This window comes from Bos mutus, chromosome 17 (assembly GCF_027580195.1).
Source record: "Bos mutus isolate GX-2022 chromosome 17, NWIPB_WYAK_1.1, whole genome shotgun sequence".
Classification (NCBI taxonomy): Eukaryota; Metazoa; Chordata; class Mammalia; order Artiodactyla; family Bovidae; genus Bos; species Bos mutus.
The window spans coordinates 3,901,074-3,924,053 of record NC_091633.1 but is presented as its reverse complement, the minus strand read 5'-3'; the positions used below and the strand labels follow the sequence as shown (position 1 = coordinate 3,924,053).

The following is a 22,980-nucleotide window of genomic DNA, read 5'->3' as shown; positions in this document are numbered from 1 at the left end:
ACCTCGCCCAACTCCCGACCCAGGGCCAGAGCGCCGAGCGGAGGGCGCCAGGCGAGCGGCAAGGGCAGCCACGCCGCTGTGGTGACAGACTTGCTTTATAAACATCCGGAAGGAAGTCCTCTGAGATGTCTCCTGAGGGGGTGGGCGTGGAGCGGCCTGGCACGGAGTCAGGACCAGGGCTGCACCTGGCTAGGGGCGGGCAGGGAGCACTCAGGCCTCAGAGAGGCCCAGGCTTGAGTTTCTGACGCTCCATGGGGTGCAGCAGGAGGGGGCCTCGGTGTCCGGCCGTAGGAGCCCTTCTCTTGGTTGTGGCCGACTCGTGAGCTCGCCACGCAGGGAGGAGGGGCTCAGCCCCACTGGACGCTGGGCTGCAGGGGCCACCCCCCAGGAGGCGGTGCCCGCAGGGACGGAGGCAGCTCCTGGACTGGCGGCCAGCCCACGGGGTACTGGAACACGGTAGCTCTCACCGGCTCGGCCCTAGACCCAAAGGGAAGGACGGAGAATTAAGAGTGGGGTGCTGCGGCCCAGGCTGGGGCACTACCCGCCCCCGCCCAGCTCACCCTCCCCACCACCGCAGCTGTGGCGGCCGCCCGGCCCCGCCTGAATCACCAGTTCAGGAAGGCAGAGCCTCAGAAACACGCGGGCCCTTTGAGCCTCCCCTCTAGGAATGCGCCCAAGGAAATAGTGGGGGTTGGGGGTAGAGACTGAGCTGTGAGAGATGGGAGGAACCTAAGGAGTCCACCTGTGGGGGAGGAATAAATGGATAAATATATATGCACGTTCACGGCAGAGAATGCTATGCAACCTGTGTGAGAACGCGGGCAGACTTATATGCACTGATGGGGAAAGGGGTCATGACATACTGTGTGAGGAGGGTAGAAAAAGCAGCTTATAAAATAATGTATATAGCATGATACTATTTTTGTTTAAAGATATATAACATATATAAATGCATAAAAAGAAAAAAACCTGGAAGACACAGCTAAATGTTAACAGTGGTTCTATCTGAGTGCTGCAATTATGGGTGATTTTTTTTCTACTTCTTTTATACTTTTCAAAGAAAAGTTTTACAAGCACGCAAGCCTTTGAAATCAGGAAAAAAAAATATTGTCTAAATTTTTTTTTTTTTTTAAAGCCTCATTTCTCACGCTACTCTCCTCCCCCTTAAGATCCACCATCCCGGGAGCCACCTCCTGGGGACCAGGGCCTGTTTGAAGCACCCACCCCAGTTGTGCCCAGCCTGGGGCAGCCCTCTCTCCTCAGGGAGTCTGCTCCACCTGCTGCCCTCCCACAACCGCTTGCTCCTGTTGGACTTGACCCCCACACAGGCTGCTGCTTGTGCTTCAGCCCCTTGCCCAGCCCTCCCCTCAACTCCCCATCCCCGGGCCCCGCATTCAGTGCAGGTGAGGTCCTGGCAGCTGTCGGCAGGCCTGGGGCCCCCGTGGCCAGCAGTCTGCAGGAGGAGAGGCCTGGAGGTTCGGGCCTCTTTCAGACCCGGAGCAGGGCTTCAGGATGCCTGGGGCCTCCCGTGGCGTGAGGACAGGGAAGTCCCTGCTCGGCTGTCTGCTGCCTGCTGGAAAGCACAGAGAGCGGCTCCCACCATGATTTATGGCGTCGGGGAGAGTTCATAAACTCCAGCAGCCGCAGAAAAGGGTGGGAGTGAGCGGGGAGGCCCCGAGGCTGCTGGAAGGGATGCCTGGCTGCTGGCCAAGCCCGGCTGCTCCACAGAGAGGGCGTGACCCAGCGGGGAGCCCTATCCTGCCTCTGGACCCCAGACAGATGCCCAGGCGGCCAAGGGCTCCCGCCAGGAGAAGGGCATGTTCCCCCGGCCCGCAGGCCCAAGCCGTCAGGGTGCACCCGTCCAGCCCGCACAGAGCAGACGGGGACCGTCACGGGGACAGGGGCAGCTTTCTCTTCTCTCTTGTTGTCCCCGGCCCTGGGCCCAGTTAGAGAGAGTCTCAGGGAGGCGCCTGGGCTGAACAGGAGCGCCCGGCTCGGAGAGGGGTGCAGAGGGGAGATTAAGACGGATCAAGTCACAATCTGAAGTGCCAACAATGGAAAGCGCAATGAGCCCTGGCCTGGCCAGGGATTAGCCTGCTGGTCTGAGGCCGGCCCCCACGTCCCAGCACTGCCCGCTCTGGCAGGTCCCTCAGGGTCAGTCTGCCAGGGTGGGGGTGGGGGACACGCAAGCAGCCCCCTCCAGCCTGCATCTCCCCTTCACCAGGAGGGCTGGCCAAGCTCTGCTCGGCCTGGGGGGGTCAGAGCCCTTGGGGCTGGGTGGCCCCAGGTGGGTCAGGCAGCCATCTGAGCCCTGGGTGTCCCCGGACGGGGGAAACAGACACACCCCAAGAGGTAGAGGGGCCACCAGACCCGTCCCCACCAGGCGCCCGTGGCACAAACACCCAGGAATGGTTCCCCGGGCCGGGCCCCTCTCCCCAAACGCTCTCCTCAGCCAGTGTGCTCCGGGCCGTGAGGGGGAGGCCCAGGGCGGGGCGGGCCAGGGGAGGGGAGACGGCTCAGCTAATGCTTGAAGGATGAGTCTGACTCTCCCAGGCAGACGTGGCGGGGGTGGGGGGCAGTTCCAGGCCGAGGAAATAGCACAAGGCGCCCCGAAATCAGGAACGCCCACCACATCTAAGCAGCTGCCAAGCGTCCTGACAACTGAGGCCAGACGGGGGAGGTGAGAAGGCGACCCCCACGGGCCACAGAGGCTGCAGAGAAGTTAGCCAGGGCCCTTCGAGGTGGGCGGAGTCCAGGCTCCCCTGAAGGGGAGGAGGCCCGGAGGGTTTCAGCAGGGGCCGGGCCGGGGAGCTCTCTAGAAGCTGGCTGGGGCAGCTGTGTGGAGGATGGACTGCCAAGGTCATAATGGCTCCTGACAGGACCAGAAAGAGGGGCTGTCACGCTCCGACCTAAGAGTCATGGCTGCACTGTGTGTTTTCAAGGTCGGGGGCACAGATTTAAAAGCAGGATTAATTTTAAAACAGCTTAACAAGCTCTCCTCACTGGGGCATGGAGAAGGCAGGAGGCTTGGCCCTCACCCCCTATTGGAGCCTCAAGGGGAGGCCTCACCCCACAGACTGTGCCGCCGGGCCGCAGGCCACGAGGCCCCACCGCAGACATCACCGATTCTGCAGCCCCAGTGCAGCCAGGCACGGGCGACCTCACCACGTCAGGCAGCTCCTGAGCACACCCCTTAGCCCTCTTCCTCCCTTCTCTCTCAATACCTGGTGGAAGGCCCCAGGAGCCCTGGCTCTGGCCTTGGCCGTGACCTTGAAGGGCAGAACCTGGGTTCCTGACCCAGGCTGCTCCCTATATAAGGGGTAAAGGGCACCCCGTCTACTCCTGGGCCTTCTGAGTGCTGGGCCCAGGCAGCAGCCGGGCCAGCCCCACCCCAGCCCCCTCCTCAAGGTCAACGGCGAGGAGTCTGTCACCCCCCTGTGCCATCCCAGCTCTGCCCGCTCAGAGCTGTGTGCCCCCCGACAAGTCACACCTCCCATGAGCCTCCCTTCCCCTTCTGCAGGGTCAGGGCAACGGTGGCCCTCTGGCAGGGTCTAGAGGGGACAGTGACCATGGTCAGGTCCCTCCCTCTGGGAAGGGATACCTGGTGATGTGGACTCAAGCTGGCTTGGGCACCTGCCCACCTTCAGCCTGTGCAGACTGCTATAAGGGGAGAGCCACCAAGGCTGGGCACGGGAGCCTACAAGTGAGTGCCCATCAGCCTCTGGCCAGGGCCTGGGGACCGAGAGCCCTGATGTGGGCCCCCTACGGAGTCCTATGTGGGCATCCATGTCTGGTCCCTGGGCAGTTGGTGGCGACAAGGGTGAGCTGGCTGGGGTCCTGCTCCTGGAGGGCACGGAGGGGGGACCCCGGGGCCTGTACCTGCTGCTTGGGGCGGAGCTCAGCCGCTTGGCTCGCTTCTCCAGCCAGTCCTCCAGGCAGACCTCAGGAAGCTCGGCGACATCCAGCGGCCACTCCCTGGCCCGCCTCTCCTCTGGGGGGACAGACAGACAGGCCTGAGTGAGGGGCATACTCACCCCCACGCTCCCACACGGCAGGTGGAAACTTGTGGGGCGGGGGGCACAGGCTGGGAGGCCAGGAGCAAAGCCTCTGGCCTGTCTCCACCTGCAGACACCTGCCTCCCCAGGCAGCTCCCCCGGGCCTCCCCCTGCTTCCTCATCAAATGGAGAGCAAACCCTGGCTGCCCCCCAGCTTTCTGGAGGTGGACACGGGATAATGCGTGTTGACAGCCTGGTCTTCAGGAGGGTCCAAACCCTCCCGGGGTCGGGGAGACAGCGAAGGCTGCAGAACAGGGCAGAGCCTGTGCACGCCTCACTCCACGGGCCTCCGGTTCTGAGAGATGGTGGTGGGGAGGAGCTGCAGATACAGCTGGTGGCTGGGATGCGCTGGTCCAGCCCATGGGCCTCACTTCTGCCCTGGAAAAGCGCTGAGAGGCCTCTGTCTGTGCCAGGGCTGCAGCCACACTGCCACCAGCCCCCCAGGGCAGGCACTGCCCACGGGGTCTGACGGTCAGAGGGGAGCGAGGCCCATCGGGGGATGAGGGCAAAGGCCAGGCCGCCCCAGACGCTCACTGGCCACGTGGACGGAGGCACCGTGCTCGCCAGGGGCTCACGCAAGGCTGCTTCTCCATGGGTTCAGTGAGGGGCAGCAGAAGATTGACAAAGACCACCTAAGAGGGAATTCCCTTTTCTCTAATTGCAGCGGTAAGAAGTGAATGGCAGACAAAGGTGGACAGGCCAGTCTCCAGGCGGACGCTGACCTCGCCTTTCCATAGAGCACCCTGAGGTCAGGGAAGGTGCTCTCTTCATCTCCGCGGACCCAGAGCGGCAACAGGGGATCTGCCAGGGGCCAAGCAGGGACCCCAAACACGTGGCCTGACTAAGGAAGGGCGGGTGGGTGTACAAGAATGAAGGGCAGGCTAGCAGGGCCCCAGTGGGGCTGAGGCACACCCTCAGGACTCCTGGGCAGGAAGCCATGCATCTCACTGTAAACCCAGCCGGGGACGCGGATGGGAGCTCCTGGCTCCTTCCCCACTCGTGCCCGGGGTGAACTGAAGGCGGCTCCTGATGCCACGGGCTACCGGACTTGGTGGTCACAAAAGAGGGGGTGGGGGGAGGCGCAGGGCAACAACCCCCCCAGCACCCCTGCCCCCAGCCCAGGGCCCCCCAGAGACGCACCCTCCACCTGGACGCTCAGCTCCTGCAGGTCTCTCTCTGACATGTGGGAGAAGCGGCAGTTGGAGCCAAAGTCGCACTGGCCTACAACGGGAGGACAGAATTAGTCACTGCTGGAACGGACTCCCCCACGGGCTGAGGGGCAGCCTGAGGAGGGGCCAGCTAGTGTCAGGGACTGAGGAGTGGCCACTCCAGCCCTGAAGAAGTAGCTGCACTCTCTCTGGCTGGGGCACAGGGGCTGACAGAACCGCCTGATGGTCCCCCAGGCCCTGCTCACAACCCTTCCCTGGCTGGAGACCAAAGTCCACTGTAGCTTAGAGTGAGTGAGTGAGTGAAAGTCGCTCAGTCATGTCCGACTCTTTGCGATCCCATAGAGTGTACGGTCCGTGGAATTCTCCAGGCCAGAATACTGGAGTGGGTAGTCTTTCCCTTCTCCGGGGGATCTTCCCAACCTAGAGATCGAACCCAAGTCTCTCGCATTGCAGGTGGATTCTTTACCAGCTGAGCCACAAGGGAAGCCCAAGAATATTGGAATGGGTAGCCTATCCCTTCTCCAGTGGCTCTTCCCGACCCAGGAATTGAACCGGGGTCTCCTGCATTGCAGGTGGATTCTTTACCAACTGAGCTATGAGGGAAGCCCCAGGGAAGCCCCTCTAGTGACTGGGTTCCATTAAGCCTCTGGAGGCTTGTCCCCTGTCAACTCCCCCTACCCCAGTCCCATCAAACTATGGTAGGACCCTGTGAGGGTCCTGCTTCCTCGTGCCCACCCCCCTGGCGGCCCCTGCCCATGGCTCATGGTTAGGGGTGGGGCACAAGTAGCTGGACTACTTCCCCAGAAAGGCTTTCACAGCAGCATTGTCAAGGAGGTACCAAGGTCCAGGGTGGCTTTCCGAATCTCAACTGTGGAGACTAAAAAGTATCTCAAACTAAGAGACTGTGGGGCTGGGGGAGGGATAAACTAAGACTGACATATACACTCTCCTGATATAAAATAGATAACCAATAAGAATCTGCTGTATAGCACGGGGAACTCTACTGAATACTCTGTAATGGCCTATATGAGAAAAGAATCTAAAACAAACAGTGGATATAAATACACGTGTAACTGAACCACTCTACCGTACACCCGAAACTAAGACAACACTGTAAACCAACTGGACGCCAATGAAAATTAGGAAAAAAACAAACACAGGGGATAGAGGTGTCCTAAGACAGCCTCGCGGACCACACCTGTTCAGGGGACACTGGGGGCTGCGCCGTCTTCTGAGGGGAGCGTAGCCGTTCACCCCGCTTTCCGAGGTCAACAGCAGTGCCTGTCCAGGTGCCAAGCTCCCTCTTACACCTTGCTAACCACCATGCTGTTGCTCTTTGCTTTGGCTGCAAGGAAACTCAGGGCCAGACCCTTAGTGAGCACACAGGACCTGGGGATCAGCCTGGAGGAGACGAGCTGCTCTCCGGCCTCGCCCTGTTCTTCCTAGCCTTGTTTTCACCTGCCTTTGGCTCCTTCACTTGCTGAGGTTTCTGTCTCTTGGAACTACATGCATCTTTATTAGCTGGGTACAGGGCAGTGAAAGCGACACCCAGCATCCTGTGTGTGAACTCTGAAGCTTCTCGCTGTTGTTGACCTGTTAGCATCTCCAGCTGTGCCTGCCAGGAGGGAGGGCGCGGTGAAGGTCGGGCTCCCAGGCTAACTTAATCAGCCAGTCTATTACACCCATCGGTGTCTCCTGGATTGACTCACAGGCTCTTGCTCACCCAGCGCTTGCTTGTCCTGGGTGACCTGATAAAATCACACGCTGAGGTCTGAAGAGCTGAGGACCAAGCCCTGGCTGTCATAAGGCACAAGCCCCTGGGAAGGCCCCCGGTGACTGAGATCATGAAGCAGGCTCAGGGTGGTGGCTGGGGTGAGGGCGGGGGGCGCGCTGTGCAGAGGTCCGGGCAGGCCAGATGGGTCCCAGGCAGGCGGGGGGGCAGGGAGGGACCTGGACCGAGCAGGGCACCTTACCTGTCAGTAGAAACTTCCGGCAGGGCCTCTTGTTCTGCTCATCCAGCAAGATGGCAGCTGCGTCTGCAAGGAGACAGGAGCTGGGCTCAGACTGTGGCTGCGGATGGGCACTTCCCACCACTGACACCAGGGAAGGGGAGAGCACCTCACCCAGTGAGGAGGGAAAGAGGGGACGACCACGGGCAGAGACGCGGGAGAGGGAGCCGAGCCTCAGGAGACCTCAGCCCCACCCAGTCCAAAGCCAGGACAGGTGTGAGGTCAGGTCTGTCAACCATGCACGGCGGATCACCTGGGGAGTTTTTTTTAAGTCCTGTTATCGGATGGTTTCGGAGAAGGCAATGGCACCCCACTCCAGTACTCTTGCCTGGAGAGTCCCATGGATGGAGGAGCCTGGTGGGCTGCAGTCCATGGGGTCGCTAGGACACGACTGAGCGACTTCGCTTTCACTTTTCACTTTCATGCATTGTAGAAGGAAATGGCAACCCACTCTAGTGTTCTTGCCTGGAGAATCTCAGGGACGGGGGAGCCTGGTGGCTGCTGTCTATGGGGTCACACAGAGTCGGACACGACCGAAGCGACTTAGCATAGCATAGCATAGCATCAGATGGTTTAGTTGTTAAGCTATGTCTGACTCTTTTGCGACCCTATGGACTGTAGTCTGCCAGGCTCCTCTGTCCATGGGATTTTCCAGGCAAGAATACTGGAGTGGGTGGCCATTTCCTTCTCCAGAGGATCTTCCTGACCCAGGCATCAGACCCGCATCTCCTGTGTCTCTTGCACTGCAGGCGGATTCTTTACTGACCGAGTCACCAGGGAAGTGGGTTTCCCTGGCTTCCCTGGTGGCTCAGACCGTAAAGAATTCGCCCGCAGTGCAGGAGACCCAGGTTCAATCAGAAGACTTCTGCATACTGTCACTGCAACTTCCTGAGACTCTCTCTCATTCCCTTCTCCAGGGGATCTCTCCAACCCAGGGATCGAACCTGGGTCTCCTGCATTGCAGACCGATGCCTTACCATCGAGCCATCAGGGAATCCCATATTGAATATTAAATCTTACATGTTAGAATTTAAATTCTGTTTGGAGTTTAAACCTTGTGTGCTCCTTGGTGGGCAAGGAATCAGTTGGTCAAAATCTGTGAGTGAGTGAGCCGCACGAGGACAGTGCCCTGACAGAGCCCTCACGTTGCCCTGGAGGAGGGCGTGGCCAGGCCTGGGCCGTGCACTTTCCCTGTCTGTCCACCACCTTTTCCAGAGGCCACTGGGGTAAAGGAAAGACCAGGGGCTTCGGGGCCTAGGTTCACAGGACCCCAGGCAAACTGCTTAATCTCTCCAAGTCTTGGGTTCCCCACGTGTCAAATGGGAGGAAAACGCTCACCTGGCAGGGCTGCTGTGAACATTTAGTAAGTTAATGGATGGACAGCACTTGGCAGAGGACGTCACACATTAGAATTTTGCCAGGAAAGTGCAGCTGGGAGCAGCCTCAGCACCAGTGTCCCCGGTAATGCCAACATGCAGCCAGAAGTGGAAGCTCAAACAACAGGAGCAGTTCTTACTCCATGACCTCCCCATAAACCCATCATATACGCAAATAGGCCCATTTTGCAGATGGGAATACTGAGGTTCACGCAAGGAAAAGGGGCACAGACAGGAACTGGCAGTGCCAAGTTTGACCCCTAGCTGTGAGTCTCAAGCCCCTGCCCTTTCCCGTGTGGCTGCTGATTCCCTGGTGTTGGGCTTCCCTGATGGATCAGCAGGTAAAGAACCTGCCTGCAATGCAGGAGACACAGAAGGTGCGGGTTCAGATCCTGGGTCAGGAAGATCCCCTGGAGGAGGAAATGGCAATCCACTCTAGTTCTTGTCTGGGAAATCCCTTGGACAGAGGAGCCTGGAGGGCTACAGTCCATAGGGTCGCAAAGAGTTGGACACAACTGAGCAGCTGAGCACCAGCAGTGAGTAGCTGACTCTGATGGGGGCTCCTCACCTCCTCAGGTGGGCCAGCTGGTGGCCAGGGGCGGGGCTGGGCTGCTGAGGTCTGCAGTTAGTTACCAGAGGACTCACTCCCGCCTGCCTGCCGGAGCGTGGGTGGGGCTGGCAGCGTGGGGCGAGGTCCATCTGTCAGTACTAGGCCTGTTATTCAGCCCACCCCGCTGGTGCCAGAGGCTTCCCCTGGGGAGGTGGGCCCGTGGAAGGCATCTGGACACTGCTCAGAGCCTCCGCTGCCACCCATCTCCCAGGCAGGACAGTGAAACTGGAAGAGGGGCTGAGTCTGAGTCTTGACAAGGTTGTCAAGACAACCCTATGGGGAAGGGCTCCAGGCTGTCCAGCATCTGGCTGCTGGCTCCAACTCCAGCCACACGGCAGAAGCTCCAGGCAGCTTTTCAAGTCTACTGAGCCCCAGCCTGTCTTTCCCAGCTTCTGTTTTATTTCATCTGAGGGGAGGGCTTGAGAACTGTTAAAATGCTCCTCGGTGATGCTGAAGTGCACCCAGGGTTGAGAACCCCCAGCCCAGGCCCCGCCCCTCTGCTCGGCATTCAAGGCTCCTTGCGGTCTGACCGCATTGGTCCTTCTCGCTTCAGCTCTCCAGATGAACAGCTGCCCCGCTGCCCTGGGTCTGTTTGCTCGTTCATTGAGACATTTGCCCGGCAAACATTTCCCGAGCACGTCCTGGGCGCCAGGCGCTGTGCCAGGATGAGGATTTAGCAGAGGACAAGTCAGACCTGGTCCTTCCTTCCACTCCGACAGTCACACTAATCCATGCGGTTATGAGCGAGGTAAACAGCTAGCACGCGGCCAGATGACCTGCCCTGGCCCAGGGGTCAGAGAGGGCGTCCCGGAGGACTCTCTGGGGGAGGGCAGGACAGCAGGAAAGGCCTGGCAGCAGAGGGGACAGTACTGGCCGTGGCCAGTGTGGCTGGAGCTTGGAGGGAAAGGTCAGCAGGGCACGGAGGCCTGGACAGGACGGGGTTCCGCCCTGACCACGCTGTCATAACGGGGCGCAAGGTCATGGAGCAGAGGGGCCCTGTTTTATTCACCTTTCGGTCTTCAGAGCCTCTTGGGCAGCCAGGCACGCGCCAAATGCTCCCCAGCCCCGTGGCCAGCTTCAGCCCCTCCTCCTCGCCCTCTCTCCTGCGACAAGAACACCTGCTCAGGATGGAGCACGGGCTTGTCCCTAAGCTGTGGGCTGGAACACCAGCTCCTCAGAGAGGCCCTCTCCCTGTCCCTGGTGTACCCCAGAGCCTAGCAAGGGGTCTGAGAACGGAGCCTCCAGTCAGGACTGTGGGGAGAGGAATGCGCCTGCCACATGCCCCTCCGAGGGCCCGTCTGCCTCAGGGGCCAGCGGCCCGGGCCTCTCTCTCTGGCTCTTCAGAGAGCCCAGGCCAGGATGGTCGCTGGCCCACAGCGCTTCTCCATGGACGATCAGAGCGACTGGAGACCAGGGTTCCCCCGCCGGGCCGCCCGGCCTGCAATACTCACCTCGGAACATGTCGTACCAGAGCTTCTTGGCCTTGAGGTGCTGCAGCCCGTTCAGGTGCTTCTTGCGGTTGTGGAGGTTGTCCTGGAAGGACCGGTCGCAGTAGTCGCAGAAGTAACGCTTCCCCATGGTGACCCGCGCTGGGAGCTGCCACTGCCTGCAGGTCAGGGCGCTGGGTCAGAGCGTGGAGGGCACGCCACCAACCCACCTGGAGTGCAGAGGGGCGCGCCGGGGGCCTGGCCTGTGCCAGGGGAGGAAGGCTCCCAGACAGCCTGGGAGGAACCACACGGGCAGATACTCAGAGCCTGCCTGCGATGCCACATTCTGGAGGGACTGTTTGACAATCCTACTTTTTTACCCCCCTCAATTTTATTTCATTTTTTCAATTTTGTTATTTCTTTGGCCCTGCCACATAGCATGTGGGATCTTAGTTCCCCAACCAGGGATGGAAACTGTACCCCCTGCGCTGGAAGTGTGGAGTCTTAACTGCTGGGGCGCCAGGAAAGTCCCTCTTTTAACAATGCTGATGCCCAGCTTCTACCCCAGGCCGGTGAGAGCAGAGCCACTGTGGGTGAGGCCGAGGGCATCAGCCTGTTTCAATGCTCCCGGGGGTTCTCACCTGCAGCCAGGCTGGAGAAGGCCACCTGCCCGCCACTGGCCGGCCCCCCGCAGGGCCCCCCACACCTCTCATCTCCCCTCTCAGAGCTGTGCTCCTTCCATCTTTGCTCAAACACTACCTTCTCAGTAATCTCCCGGACTACTTCACTGAAAATGGCAGAACCTCCGCTTGGCTTTTCCCATTCCCTGCTCCACTTTACCACCTTTGAAGTAATGTTATTTGTTATGTTTATTATATTGTTTCTTCAAGAGGAATATACATGCCTGCGGGCTGGGATATTTTTGTTTTGTGTGTTGCTGCAGCCCCCAAAGTGGTGCACAGTACAGAGAAGGCTACCAAATGTGTGTTGAACAAATGAATTAATTCCCATTTTCCTTATGGGAACAACAGGTTCAGACAGAGGAAGTGACTTGCCCAAGGTCACACTCTGGTACGTGGAAGGCAACCCCCGGTGCCCGACGATCCCGCCGCCGGTGTCCGCCCTTCCATAGTCAGCTCAAGGCTTAGAGAAGCCAGAGGGCTCGGGCAGACATGCAGGCACTGATGGCTCAGGTGGTGATCACGGAGGAAAACGAAACAGTTCAGGGTCTTCAGACCCATAAGGCCCCTCACTGGTGGTAACCACCGCAGCCAGAGGCAGGTGGCAACTCTGTGGCTCATGGCCAGCCCTTGGGTCCCCATTTGGTGTCACGAGACGAGAGGACAGACGGGTCCACTTGGGGCCATCAAGTGGGATCGGCAAAGGGCTGAGCCCAGAATCTTCCCACACCTTTCAGGTCCTACAGTCTGACCCCTCCTTTCCCAGAGCGGGAGAGGGAAAGTGACTTCCCCAAGGGTCACCAGGTAACAGCCCAGGCCAGCAGCAGAAACCCCCGCCTCCTGGGGCCCGGAGAATACAGTTAAAGCTGAGAGCCGATCCACAGGGCAGCCAGAGGGGGATAGATACATCTTGGGATGTATCCCTCCTGATAATGGGGAGGGACACAGAGACAAACGAACCCCCTGGAGAAGGCCGCTCCTGTGGCAGACAGCAGCCATTAAGTCAAGGGCAGTAATGGGATCAGGAGCAGACAGTCACTCAAAATGAAAACGTATAAAACCTCTCTTCTCCTATTACTGCTGAGAAACCACATCCCAGACACACGGACTTGATATATTAAATTTGGCAGCTCTAATACACCCCGTCTTGCCAATAAACTTATAGGAATTGGATTGAAATTGTAAGAGATGAACGTTTAACGGCGGAGTGCTTAACCAAGCCGTTCACGAGGCCTGAAGCAGCTCAGAGGAGAGGAACGGGCAGGGGGAAGGGCCAGGGGAGGGGCGTCCCTCGGGAGGCTGTGATGGAACGGGGCACTTGGCAGACTCCCCTGAGCAAAACCCCCCAGGGCACTGGGAAGCCAGCTGTGTGACACCAGACCCCTCCAGGCCTCTACATTCAAGCTAGGAATACGGGGCAATGGGTCTGACTGGCTGGCTAATTGCTTAGAGAGCAGCACACAGAAGTTTGCTTATCCAAATGAATTATTAGTAAAAGAGAAATAGCAATAGAGGGCTTCCCTGGTGGGCTCAGTGGTAAAGAACCCGCCTGCCAATGCAGGAGATGGGGGCTCGACCCGTCGGTTGGGAAGATACCCTGGAGAAGGAAATGGCTACCCACTCCATTATTCTTGCCTGGAGAATCCATGGACAAAAGAGCCTGGTGGGCTATAGTCCATGGGGTCGCAAAAGAGTCAGTTGCGACTTAGCAACGTAAATGACGCTAACGATGTCTGGCATTGCTCGAGCGCAGGATAAATGTCATGTAGTATGTGGTTCCACCGAGCACCTACCACAGGCCAGCACTGGGCTCAAAGCTCTAGAAGGCGTCCTCTCTCTGAATCCTCAGGACAACCGGTGAGGTTTCAGATGAGGGCTCTGAGACTCCCAGAAGGGAAATGACTGAGCCAAGATCACGCTGCTGGAGAGCGGCCAGGCCTGGCTGAGAACACAGCGGGGATGGCTCTGGAGCCCACACTCCCCACGGCTAAGAGAGTCTCCTCCCAACAGATCACACCGATGACAGCTTTCCTCTGCTGTTTACTCACAACACCCCCAGGACCACATGGCCCCTTCAAGTCTCAGGAGGTATGTATCATGATCCCATTTACAAAGGAGGAAACTGAGGCTCAGAGAGGGGCTGGGGTGCTCCAGATCACACCTCCAGGAAGAATAGCAAGTCTCGTCACGCCCGGAGCTCAAGTCTGCTGGAAAAGCCATCCACCAACCCACCAGGAAATGAAGATTACACACCCCTCCCTCAACCTACCCAGTGACACCAGTTCAAATGATGAGCGCTTCGGGCTGGGCTGCGTGTGTCTGTGTTTTCCCGTCTCTCACATACACAAACCTCAGGGGACACACCAGTCTCAGCTGAGGGCTGCCGCAGCAGCAACACCCACCCATGCCTCCTCCCCGCTGCCCACCCGAGCCACCCCTCATTGGGCAGGGAAGTGCTCAGCTGTCCATCCCATCCCGGCTCTGCCAGGCTGTGGCTCTGTCCCGTGCCCTCTCCAGGCCTCAGTCTCCCCACATGGAAAGCAGGAGGTAGGCAGCTAGGCCAGGAGATCTCTAAAAGCACAAAGACAGACAGACACACACACACACACACAGAGACACATAACAGAGAGCCTGGCCCACAGCAGGCCCTCAAGAGACACTGTCCGTCATCACCATCATTATTGCTGGCCTCCAAAAAGCCAGGGTATCAGTGCCCAAGTGACCTCTGTGATCAGCTGCTCCATAATACAGATGAGGAAAGCGAGGCCAGGAGAGGGGAAGTGAGCCGTCCGCAGCACCCAGCACAAGGCGGCACGAGACTAGTTCGCAGCCCCCATGGCAGCCTAAGACCCCCGCCTGCCCTGCAGCTGTGCGGCCCCCACCCCCCCACCCCCCGCCTCGTGCCCCGGAATGCGGTTGGGGGAGTAGAGCAGCTTTACAGGGGCCAGCACTTCCTGCCGCCTTCACAGGCCTGACCCCAGGAGGCAGAGGCCCTGTCCCTGGGCAGAAGCTGGCCCCCAGCAAGGTGACCTTGGCCGGGTACCGCCCAGGTGTGAACCTCCAGGGCTCCCGACCTCCTGCTCCAGTGTCCTGGCGCACATTAGGAGGGGCTGCGGCTGCAGAGCCCTCTGGACAGACACACAACTCGGCAGGCGGAGTGTGCCAGGAGTCCTTGCACAGGGCACAGCCTGCACCACCGCACTTGGCAGTCCTGAGAGGGAGGCCAGGGCAGGGGCGGGGGTGGGGACGGCCAGCCATGTCCTGGCGCCCAGATGCCAGCATGGGGTGCTGAGTAAGCGGGCCCTCTCCGCAGCCGTGATTCATCCCCGTCCTCCGAGGACGCTCTGCACCATGTGAGCGCAGCCCCGTCCGGGAACACAGGACCAGCCGGCTCCGCTCCCGCGCCGGGAACACAGGCGGCACTGCCCGCCCACTCCTGGAGACCAGGTCTGCAGTGGCGACAGCATCTGCTGGCTCCCTGGACCTGTGCCAGGTGACAGAGTGGCTCCTCGTGACCACTGGCAGAGGGCAAGGCTGGGGGGGACCACCTTCTGGGGTCACACAGGCCTGGGTTTGAGTTCCAGCTCTACCGCTTATCAGCTGGGTGACCTCTGGAAAGTCCTTTTCACCTCCCAGGGTCTGTCCTCAGCTAGAAAACGGGAACCCCGCCGCCGCTGTGAATTTACCACCGCGGAGAGTGGAGGCTGTGACTGCTGTTGCCATCGTCACCCGGGGGGCTCACTCCTCCCCCCTGATTCAAAACTGCAGCCAAAGTCTCAGCAGCAGACACGTCTGTCCCTCTCGCCACCTGCTCTGTTTTCCAGAGCTCGTCTCACACGCTGATTTACTGTCAAACGGGCTGCGTCCCCGCTAGAAGACAGCTCCACCAGGGCAGAGAGCGCTGTCTGTCCGTCCGGAGGCTGCACCTGGTCAAACGCAGCGTGGCTGCTGGGACGAGCGAGGGACCTGCCCACCTGCCCGAGGCCTCGTGCCACCTGCTCACCGGCTCACCCACCCTCTTCTCCATAAGCTTGAATATGGGGACGAGCATGAGGACTAGAAGAGAGACACGAGCCCCCCAGGGCGAGTCTGCCACCCTCCCCGTAGGGCTTCTGTCCCCAGCAGAGCCCCCCGGCCCACTTAGCCCACACCCGGCGGGCTCGAGGAAAGGATGACCAATGAGCTGAGATGCGGGGAGGAGGAGAAGGGAAGAAAAGAGAGTCAGATTTGACTCGCGAGGCATTCTCTTGCCTGATCCTCACAGACCCCTGAGCAGACACCAGGACGTCCATTTCACAGGTGGGGACACACATTCAGAAACACTCACTTCCTAATTTGCTCAAAGCCGCGACTGGGAGAGACCCTGATGGCCTCTCATCAACCCGAGCGCTGCGGGAGGGCCGGCGGGCGCACCCCAGGCACCTGCTGCAGCTGCAGGGCCGCCTCTCGCCCGGGGCCCAGCGCCCCCCCGCCCCCGAGGCTGCGCTACTGATATTCTCAGTTCCTTTTATCGCGAGCAGCTCGGGTCCAGAGCTGGCTTTGGCACAAGGCTAAAATAAGCCAACAGCTCGGCCGCGGGGGCTGGGAGGCAGCCTGTAATGATCCAGGCTTGTGCTCTCCACACGCTGCCCTCGGGCTCACCTGTCATTTCCTCTGACTACGGCACCGCCAGACCCCAGGTAAACAGCAAGCCTCAGCCAGAGGGCGGCTCTGTGGCGCGCCCACTAGGAGCGCGGCAACATCCCAGCATCGCATATGCCCGCCCCTGGAGTCGGTGGCATCAGACCCGCCCCACACGGGAGGCCTGCAGACTGCCTGCTTGGGACCCAGCCCCAACAGCAGCGCCTAGGAGGCCCAAATGTCTCCCCTGATGGGACCCCCGAGATGCTAAGGGTCTCCCTCAGATGCCCTCGGGGTCTTGTAGCAACCACGCAGCTCTCTCATCCTGACCTCCTGAAACGACAGAGCTCCAAAGAGGAGAGGTAAAAAATCACCCGAAGGAGGCTCTTGAACCACACGCCCCAATTCCAAAACATCTCTGCCCTTCCCTTCTCCACCCTCCCCCCACCACCCCCAAGCCTGGGCTCCCAATACCACAGGACTCTCTGCCACGGCTGCCCAAGTCACATCTCACCCTTTCACACGGAGACCAGCCTCCCCCTGCCCTTTATTTCCTTTTTCTCACATTTTTATTTCAATAACATCTGGTTTGTCGTTGTTATTTAGTCGCTAAGTCATGTCTGACTCAGAGATCCCATGGACTATAGCCCGCCGGGCTCTTCTGTCCATGGAATTTCCCAGACAAGAATACCAGAGTGGGTAGCCATTCCCTTCTCCAAGGGATCTTCCCAGACCAGGAATCGAACCCCTGTCTCCTGCATTGGCAGGCGGGTTCTGGACCAGCCTCCTTAGTTCAGCCCACCCTGGGCAGCATCAGATCAACCCTCTGAAAACAACTCCTCAAATTTTTCCATTGCTCCTGGTGAGGAGCTTATTAAAAATGAAACCTCCTGAACCGGATCCTCAGGAATTCTGACTCAGCAGATCTGGAGAAATCTGCATTCTAACCAGTGAGTCTAGCAGCCCCCTAGCAGATACCGTCTATGGGGTCGCACAGAGTCGGACACGACTGAAGCGACTTAGCAGCAGCAGCAGCAGATACCCCGAAGAAACAAAAGCCTGGAGAACTGAGGTTCCACTCTTCATCAACCTTCTCTTCCCCTGCATGCCACCGGCAGCCTCTGCTGAAGGCAGTCACTCTGGGTGGACACAGCCCCCAAATTCGTGTCCCAGTTGGAAATCTGCTGGTCTACAAACACCCTCCGTGTGCTGAAACCCCGACTTGACCGGAAAGCAAAGCATAACTCAGAAAAGTGGATAAAACACTTTTCTTACTAGCTAAGTCTCCTGTCACACTCCAGGAGAGTTTAAAACTGAAAATAGAGGACTTCCCCAGTGGTCCAGCAGTTAAGAATCCACCTGCCAATGCAGGGGACACAGGTTCGATCCCAGGTTCGGGAAGATTCCACATGCTATGGCAGCAATTAGGCCCATGTGCCACAATTACCAGGCCTGCGCTCTAGAGCCTGGGCTCCTCAACAAAGAGAAGCTCCGCCCTCCACAAGGAGTGAAAGCCTGCGCACAGCAATGAAGACCCAGCACGGTAAAAAAGAACAAATGAATACATCTTTTTTTTCTTTTTTAAAGATATATGTAAGGAATTTGACTGGGATTCCCTGATAGCTCTGTTGGTAAAGAATCCACCTGCAATTCAGGAGACCCTGGTTTGATTCCCGGGTCGGGAAGATCTGCTGGAGGAGGGATAGGCTACCCATTCCAGTATTCTTGGGCTTCTCTTGTGGCTCAGCTGGTAAAGAATCCACTGCAATGTGGGACAACTGGGCTCGATCCCTGAGTTGGGAAGATCCCCTGGAGAAGGGAAAGGCTACCCACTCCAGTATTCTGGCCTGAAGAATTTCATGGACTGTAGAGTCCACGGGGTCGCAAAGAATCTGATGCGACTTTCACTTTTCATGGAATTTGATTAATGTAGACAATCAATTTTTAGAAAAGAAAATAGAGGTAGAAGAGCAAATAATTTGCTCAAATAATCTGAGTTAAGCAAAGCATAACTCAGAAAAGTGGATAAAACACTTTTCTTTGACTGGATTTCAAACACTTTTCTGCTAGGGGGTGCTAGACTCCCTGGTTAGAATGCAAATTTCTCTCGATTACTGTATTAATGTTCTTGTCCTAAGTTTATTAATAATCAGTGTATACTTGGTATTTAAAAGTATCTCACTGAAAAGAATTTCTATTGAGTATACAAGAGAAAAGCATGGTTTTTCAGGAATTGATTAAATTGATTCCAATTTAAAATATATAAAAATTAAAACTTGTAGTTAGATAATTGATAAAATGGGCTTCCCAGTGGGTGCAGTGGTAGACAATCTGCCTGCCAATGCAGGAGATGTGGACTCAATCCCTGGGTCAGGAAGATCCTCTGGAGGAGGAAATGGCAACCCATGCCAGTATTCTTGCCTAGAAAATCCCATGGTCAGAAGAGCCCAGCGGGCTACAGTTCATGGGGTCACAAAGAGTCTGACATGACTGAGTGGCCGAGCACAAGCATACGACTGATAAATTACCTGTCAGTGATTCTATGAGACTTGTTATTCTAAGTTGAGGAGTTAGCAATGGTTGGAAACGCTGGCTGCGTATTAAACTCCTGCACGCAACACCTGGGGTGCTAGAAAAGCTTCTAAGAGTGCCCCCCATGTTCTCATCTCATGACAGAGATGGAACCAGTATTTTTTGAATCCCCAGAATGAGAAAATGTGACATAAGAGAACATGACTAAGTCTGTTTAAAGTATCAAACTGTTTACAATAACTTAAAATTTATCACATTTATAAATTTAATTTATTGGCTTTTCTAGTTAATTGTTTAAGTATTCTGGGGATATTATACTTATTAGGGTATATCTCTGAAGTATTTAAAAGGAAAATCAAATATATTAAATGTATAAGTGGAATTAAATGTGTAAGGGAATGTAATTGGGCTAAAGATAGGGCTGAATGTTAAAAGGAATTTTGTTTGCTCAACTTAAGTTCAAATATTAATCAAAGGGAAAGTAAAGGTTATTTTTCTTATTTTTTTAGGTTTACACATAGAATAATAATTTCTAAACTGAAAGCAATAGCTTAAAGAAAATTCGATTTTTTTATAAAGTCTTGCTCCAAAATGAGAATTAACTAAAAAGGCAAAAAAATAAAAATAAGCCACACCTTAACTCCCTGTGGTCCCTACCCATCTCACCTAAAATAATTCCTCCCTCCTCTTAACTCACCATCAGCCAGACTAGCTGTCAGCAAGATACAAGTGTTCTTTCCCAGAAGCTTCACAACCTCCTGCCCCAACGGGCTACCAAGATGCTTTGCAAATAGAAAATAACTGGTCATGGTTATAGAGCATTTCACATTTTCCCTCCCCATCCCCTAATAAGACATTACAGTTGCTTTTACAAGTCAGAGGTGGATCCAGGTTTCCAGTCCGGTCCCTGCTGTTCGATGCCACACCTACACAAATGACTTATCCCTGGCTCAGACCTCTCCTTTGAACTCCAGACTCATATCGCTAGTACCCTCTGCACAGAAGCAGTGGCAGATTTTACTTTCTTGGGCTCCAAAATCACTGTGGACAGTGACTGAAGCCATGAAATTAAAAGACGCTTGCTCCTTGGAAGGGAAGCCATGACAAACCTAGACAACGTAGTAAAAACAGAAACATCACTTTGCCGACAAAGCTCCACGTGGTCAGAGCTGTGGTTTCTCCAGCAGTCATGTACGGATATGAGTCGGACCATAAAGAAGGCTGAGCACCGAAGAACTGAAGCTTTTGAACTGTGGTGCTGGAGAAGACTCCTGAGAGTCCCTTGGACTGCAAGGAAATCAAACCAGTCAAGGAAAGGAAATCAACCTTGAATGTTCCTGGGAAGGACTGATGATGAAGCTAAAGCTGCAATACTTTGGCTACTTGATGCAAAAAGCTGTCTCACTGGAAAAGACCTGATGCTGGGAGAGATCAAAGGCAAAAGGAGAAGAGGGCGGCAGAGGATGAGATGGTTAGACAGCATCACCCACTAAATGGACATGCATATGAGCAAACTCTGGGAGATAGTGGAGGACAGAGGAGCCTGGTGTGCTGCAGTCCATGGGGTCACAAAGAGTCAGACACCATTTAGCGACTGAACAACAACCACCTCCACTTGACATCTAAGGAGCAGTTCAAGCTTAACATGGCCAAAGAGAAGCTAAAATCATTCCTTTGATTTTAAGTTGCTGAAGTCAAAACTTTGATGTCATCCTCGATTTCTCTTTCCGGTACCCCCTACATCACTCACCTAGAGCCAGACATCCTGGAATATGAAGTCAAGTGGGCCTTAGGAAGCATCACTAAGAACAAAGCTAGTAGAGCTGATGGAATTCCACTGAGCTATTTCAAATCCTAAAGGATGATGCTGTGAAAGTGCTGCACTCAATATGCCAGCAAATTTGGAAAACTCAGCAGTGGCACGGGACTGGAAAAGGTCAGTTTTCATTCCAATCCCAAAGAAAAGCAACGCCAAAGAATGCTCAAACTACCGCACAATTGCACTCATCTCACACGCTAGTAAAGTAATGTTCAAAATTCTCCAAGCCAGGCTTCAACAATACATGAACCGTGAACTTCCAGATGTTCAAGCTGGATTTAGAAAAGGCAGAGGAACCAGAGATCAAATTGCCAACATCTGCTAGATCATCAAAAAAGCAAGAGAGTTCCAGAAACACATCTATTTCTGCTTTATTGACTATGCCAAAGCCTTTGACTGTGTAGACCACAACAAACTGGAAAATTCTGAAAGAGATGGGAATACCAGACCACCTGACCTGCCTCCTCAGAAATCTGTATGCAGGTCAGGAAGCAACAGTAACAACTGGACATGGAACAACAGACTGGTTCCGAATAGGAAAAGGAGTATGTCAAGGCTGTATATTGTCACCCTGCTTATTTAACTTATATGCAGAGTACATCATGAGAAACGCTGGGCTGGAGGAAGCACAAGCTGGAATCAAGACTGCCGGGAGAAATATCAATAACCTCAGACATGCAGATGACACCACCCTTATGGCAGAAAGTGAAGAGGAACTAAAGAGCCTCTTGATGAAAGTGAAAGAGGAGAGTGAAAAAGTTGGCTTAAAGCTCAACATTCAGAAAACTAAGATCATGGCATCCGGTCCCATCACTTCATGGCAAATACATGGGGGAAACAGTGGAAACAGTGTCAGACTTTATTATTTGGGGCTCCAAAATCACTGTAGATGGTGTAGCTGGCAGCTATGAAATTAAAAGATGCTTACTCCTTGGAAGGAAAGTTATGACCAACCTAGATAGCATATTCAAAAGCAGAGACATTACTTTGCCAACAAAGATCCATCTAGGCAAGGCTATGGTTTTTCCAGTAGTCATGTATGGATGTCAGAGTTGGACTATAAAGAAAGCTGAGCGCCGAAGAATTGATGCTTTTGAACTGTGGTGTTGAAGAAGACTCTTGAGAGTCCTTGGACTACAAGGAGATCCAACCAGTCCATCCTAAAAGAGATCGATCAGTCCTGGGTGTTCATTGGAAGGACTGATGTTGAAGCTCAAACTCCAATGTTTTGGCCACCTGATGTGAAGAGCTGACTCATTGGAAAAGACCCTGATTCTGGGAAAGATTGAGGGCAGGAGGAGAAGGGGATGACAGAGGATGAGATGGTTGGATGGCATCACCGACTCAATGGACCTCAGTTTGAGTAAACTCCGAGAGTTGGTGATGGACAGGGAGGCCCGGCGTGCAAAGGGTCAGACACAACTGAGCAACTGAACTGAACCCCCTACATGCATCTGTCAGCTTGTTCCGTTTGACCCACCCCCTAAATACATTCCAAATCTGATCACTACTCTAATCCACACCCTAATCTAAATTACCATCCAGCCTCCACTCCCACCACAGCAACTTCCCCTCTTCAGTCTGATCCCTGGAGAGCAGCCAGAAATGACCTTGAAAGTAAATCAGATCATGTCACACCCCAGCTTAAAATCCATCAGTGGCTTCCTAGTGCAATAAGGAAAAATAAGACTTTTTACTGTGGCTTACAAGGCCAGATATGAGCTGATCTGAGCTCCTCACAGTCCATTCTACTTTTTCCCCTGGAACACCCCAGGACAGAGCAGTCTCAAGGCCTTTGCACCAATGTTTTCCTGTTTGAACTGCTACTATTCATTCACTCAGGTCTAAGGTTAAGTGTCTTCTTGGGCACCCTGGCTAAAATATTACCACCACTCCCTCCCCAATCAACCTGTCTTCTGCTCTTCTAAGTATTACTTGTTATTACTGCCCCTCCCCACACACATTAGAAGGAGCGCTTCATGAGGGCAGGGACTTGTTCACCGCTGGATCCGCAGCGTTGTGCCCAGGGCCTCTTAGAAAACATTTACTGGATCGCCCTCGTCCTCCTAAGTTCTTGCTATTTCTATTCCCCAGAAGGAATAAGTGGATCTAGGTCTCCCGTCTTCCAAGCCAGGTTGTCAGCTTGCGAAACCCAGGGATGAGGAGTATAGAAAGCAGGGGCAGAATCGCCTCTTCCCCGGGGGTCGGACAGAGGGATTCAGCCCCCTGGACCCGACTTGTTGCCATAGGTTCCAACTCTAGACCTAGACTTGGGGCTGACAGAGGCGACAGGAATGGGAACAAGCTTGAGATAGGGCATCCAGGCCTCGCCCATGTATCCAGTCCACGTCGTGTTAAACTGCGCGGCCCGCCGCGGGGCTCGCCGATCTAGTTGGAAGAGCCCAAGTCCTCCCGCGGGGGGTAAGGAGAAACTCTCCCTCGATGTCCCCTTCACAGAACATACCTGGTTCTGCGGGGCCCGACGGCTCCGAGCTCCTCCTCCGGCGCCCTCACGCCGTGAACTGCTTGCTGGGATTCGTAGTCCTCCCGTTGGGGAGAGGCCCGCCCTTCCCAGAAACCTTTGCGAATCAAAGCGGAAACAGAGCGGAAGTGGAGGAAGCGCGAGGGATTCTGGGTGTTGTAGTGAAAATATTAAATCTTTTTTTTAAATGCTTAAGAAGAA

General features: G+C 55.7%; 1 protein-coding gene across 1 annotated transcript; it reads right to left on the bottom strand.

The window, feature by feature from the left end:
• Positions 1–87: 87 nt before the first annotated feature.
• Positions 88–22,899, bottom strand: ZMAT5 (zinc finger matrin-type 5). The gene is made up of 6 exons (XM_005887504.3): positions 22,762–22,899; positions 10,671–10,825; positions 7,198–7,260; positions 5,196–5,276; positions 3,880–3,991; positions 88–477 (listed from the first exon to the last, which is right to left on the bottom strand). Exons 2-6 carry the CDS (start codon positions 10,795–10,797, stop codon positions 348–350), a joined length of 513 nt encoding a protein of 170 aa, XP_005887566.1. The 5' UTR covers positions 10,798–10,825; positions 22,762–22,899; the 3' UTR covers positions 88–347.
• Between the last annotated feature and the right edge of the window lie 81 nt (positions 22,900–22,980).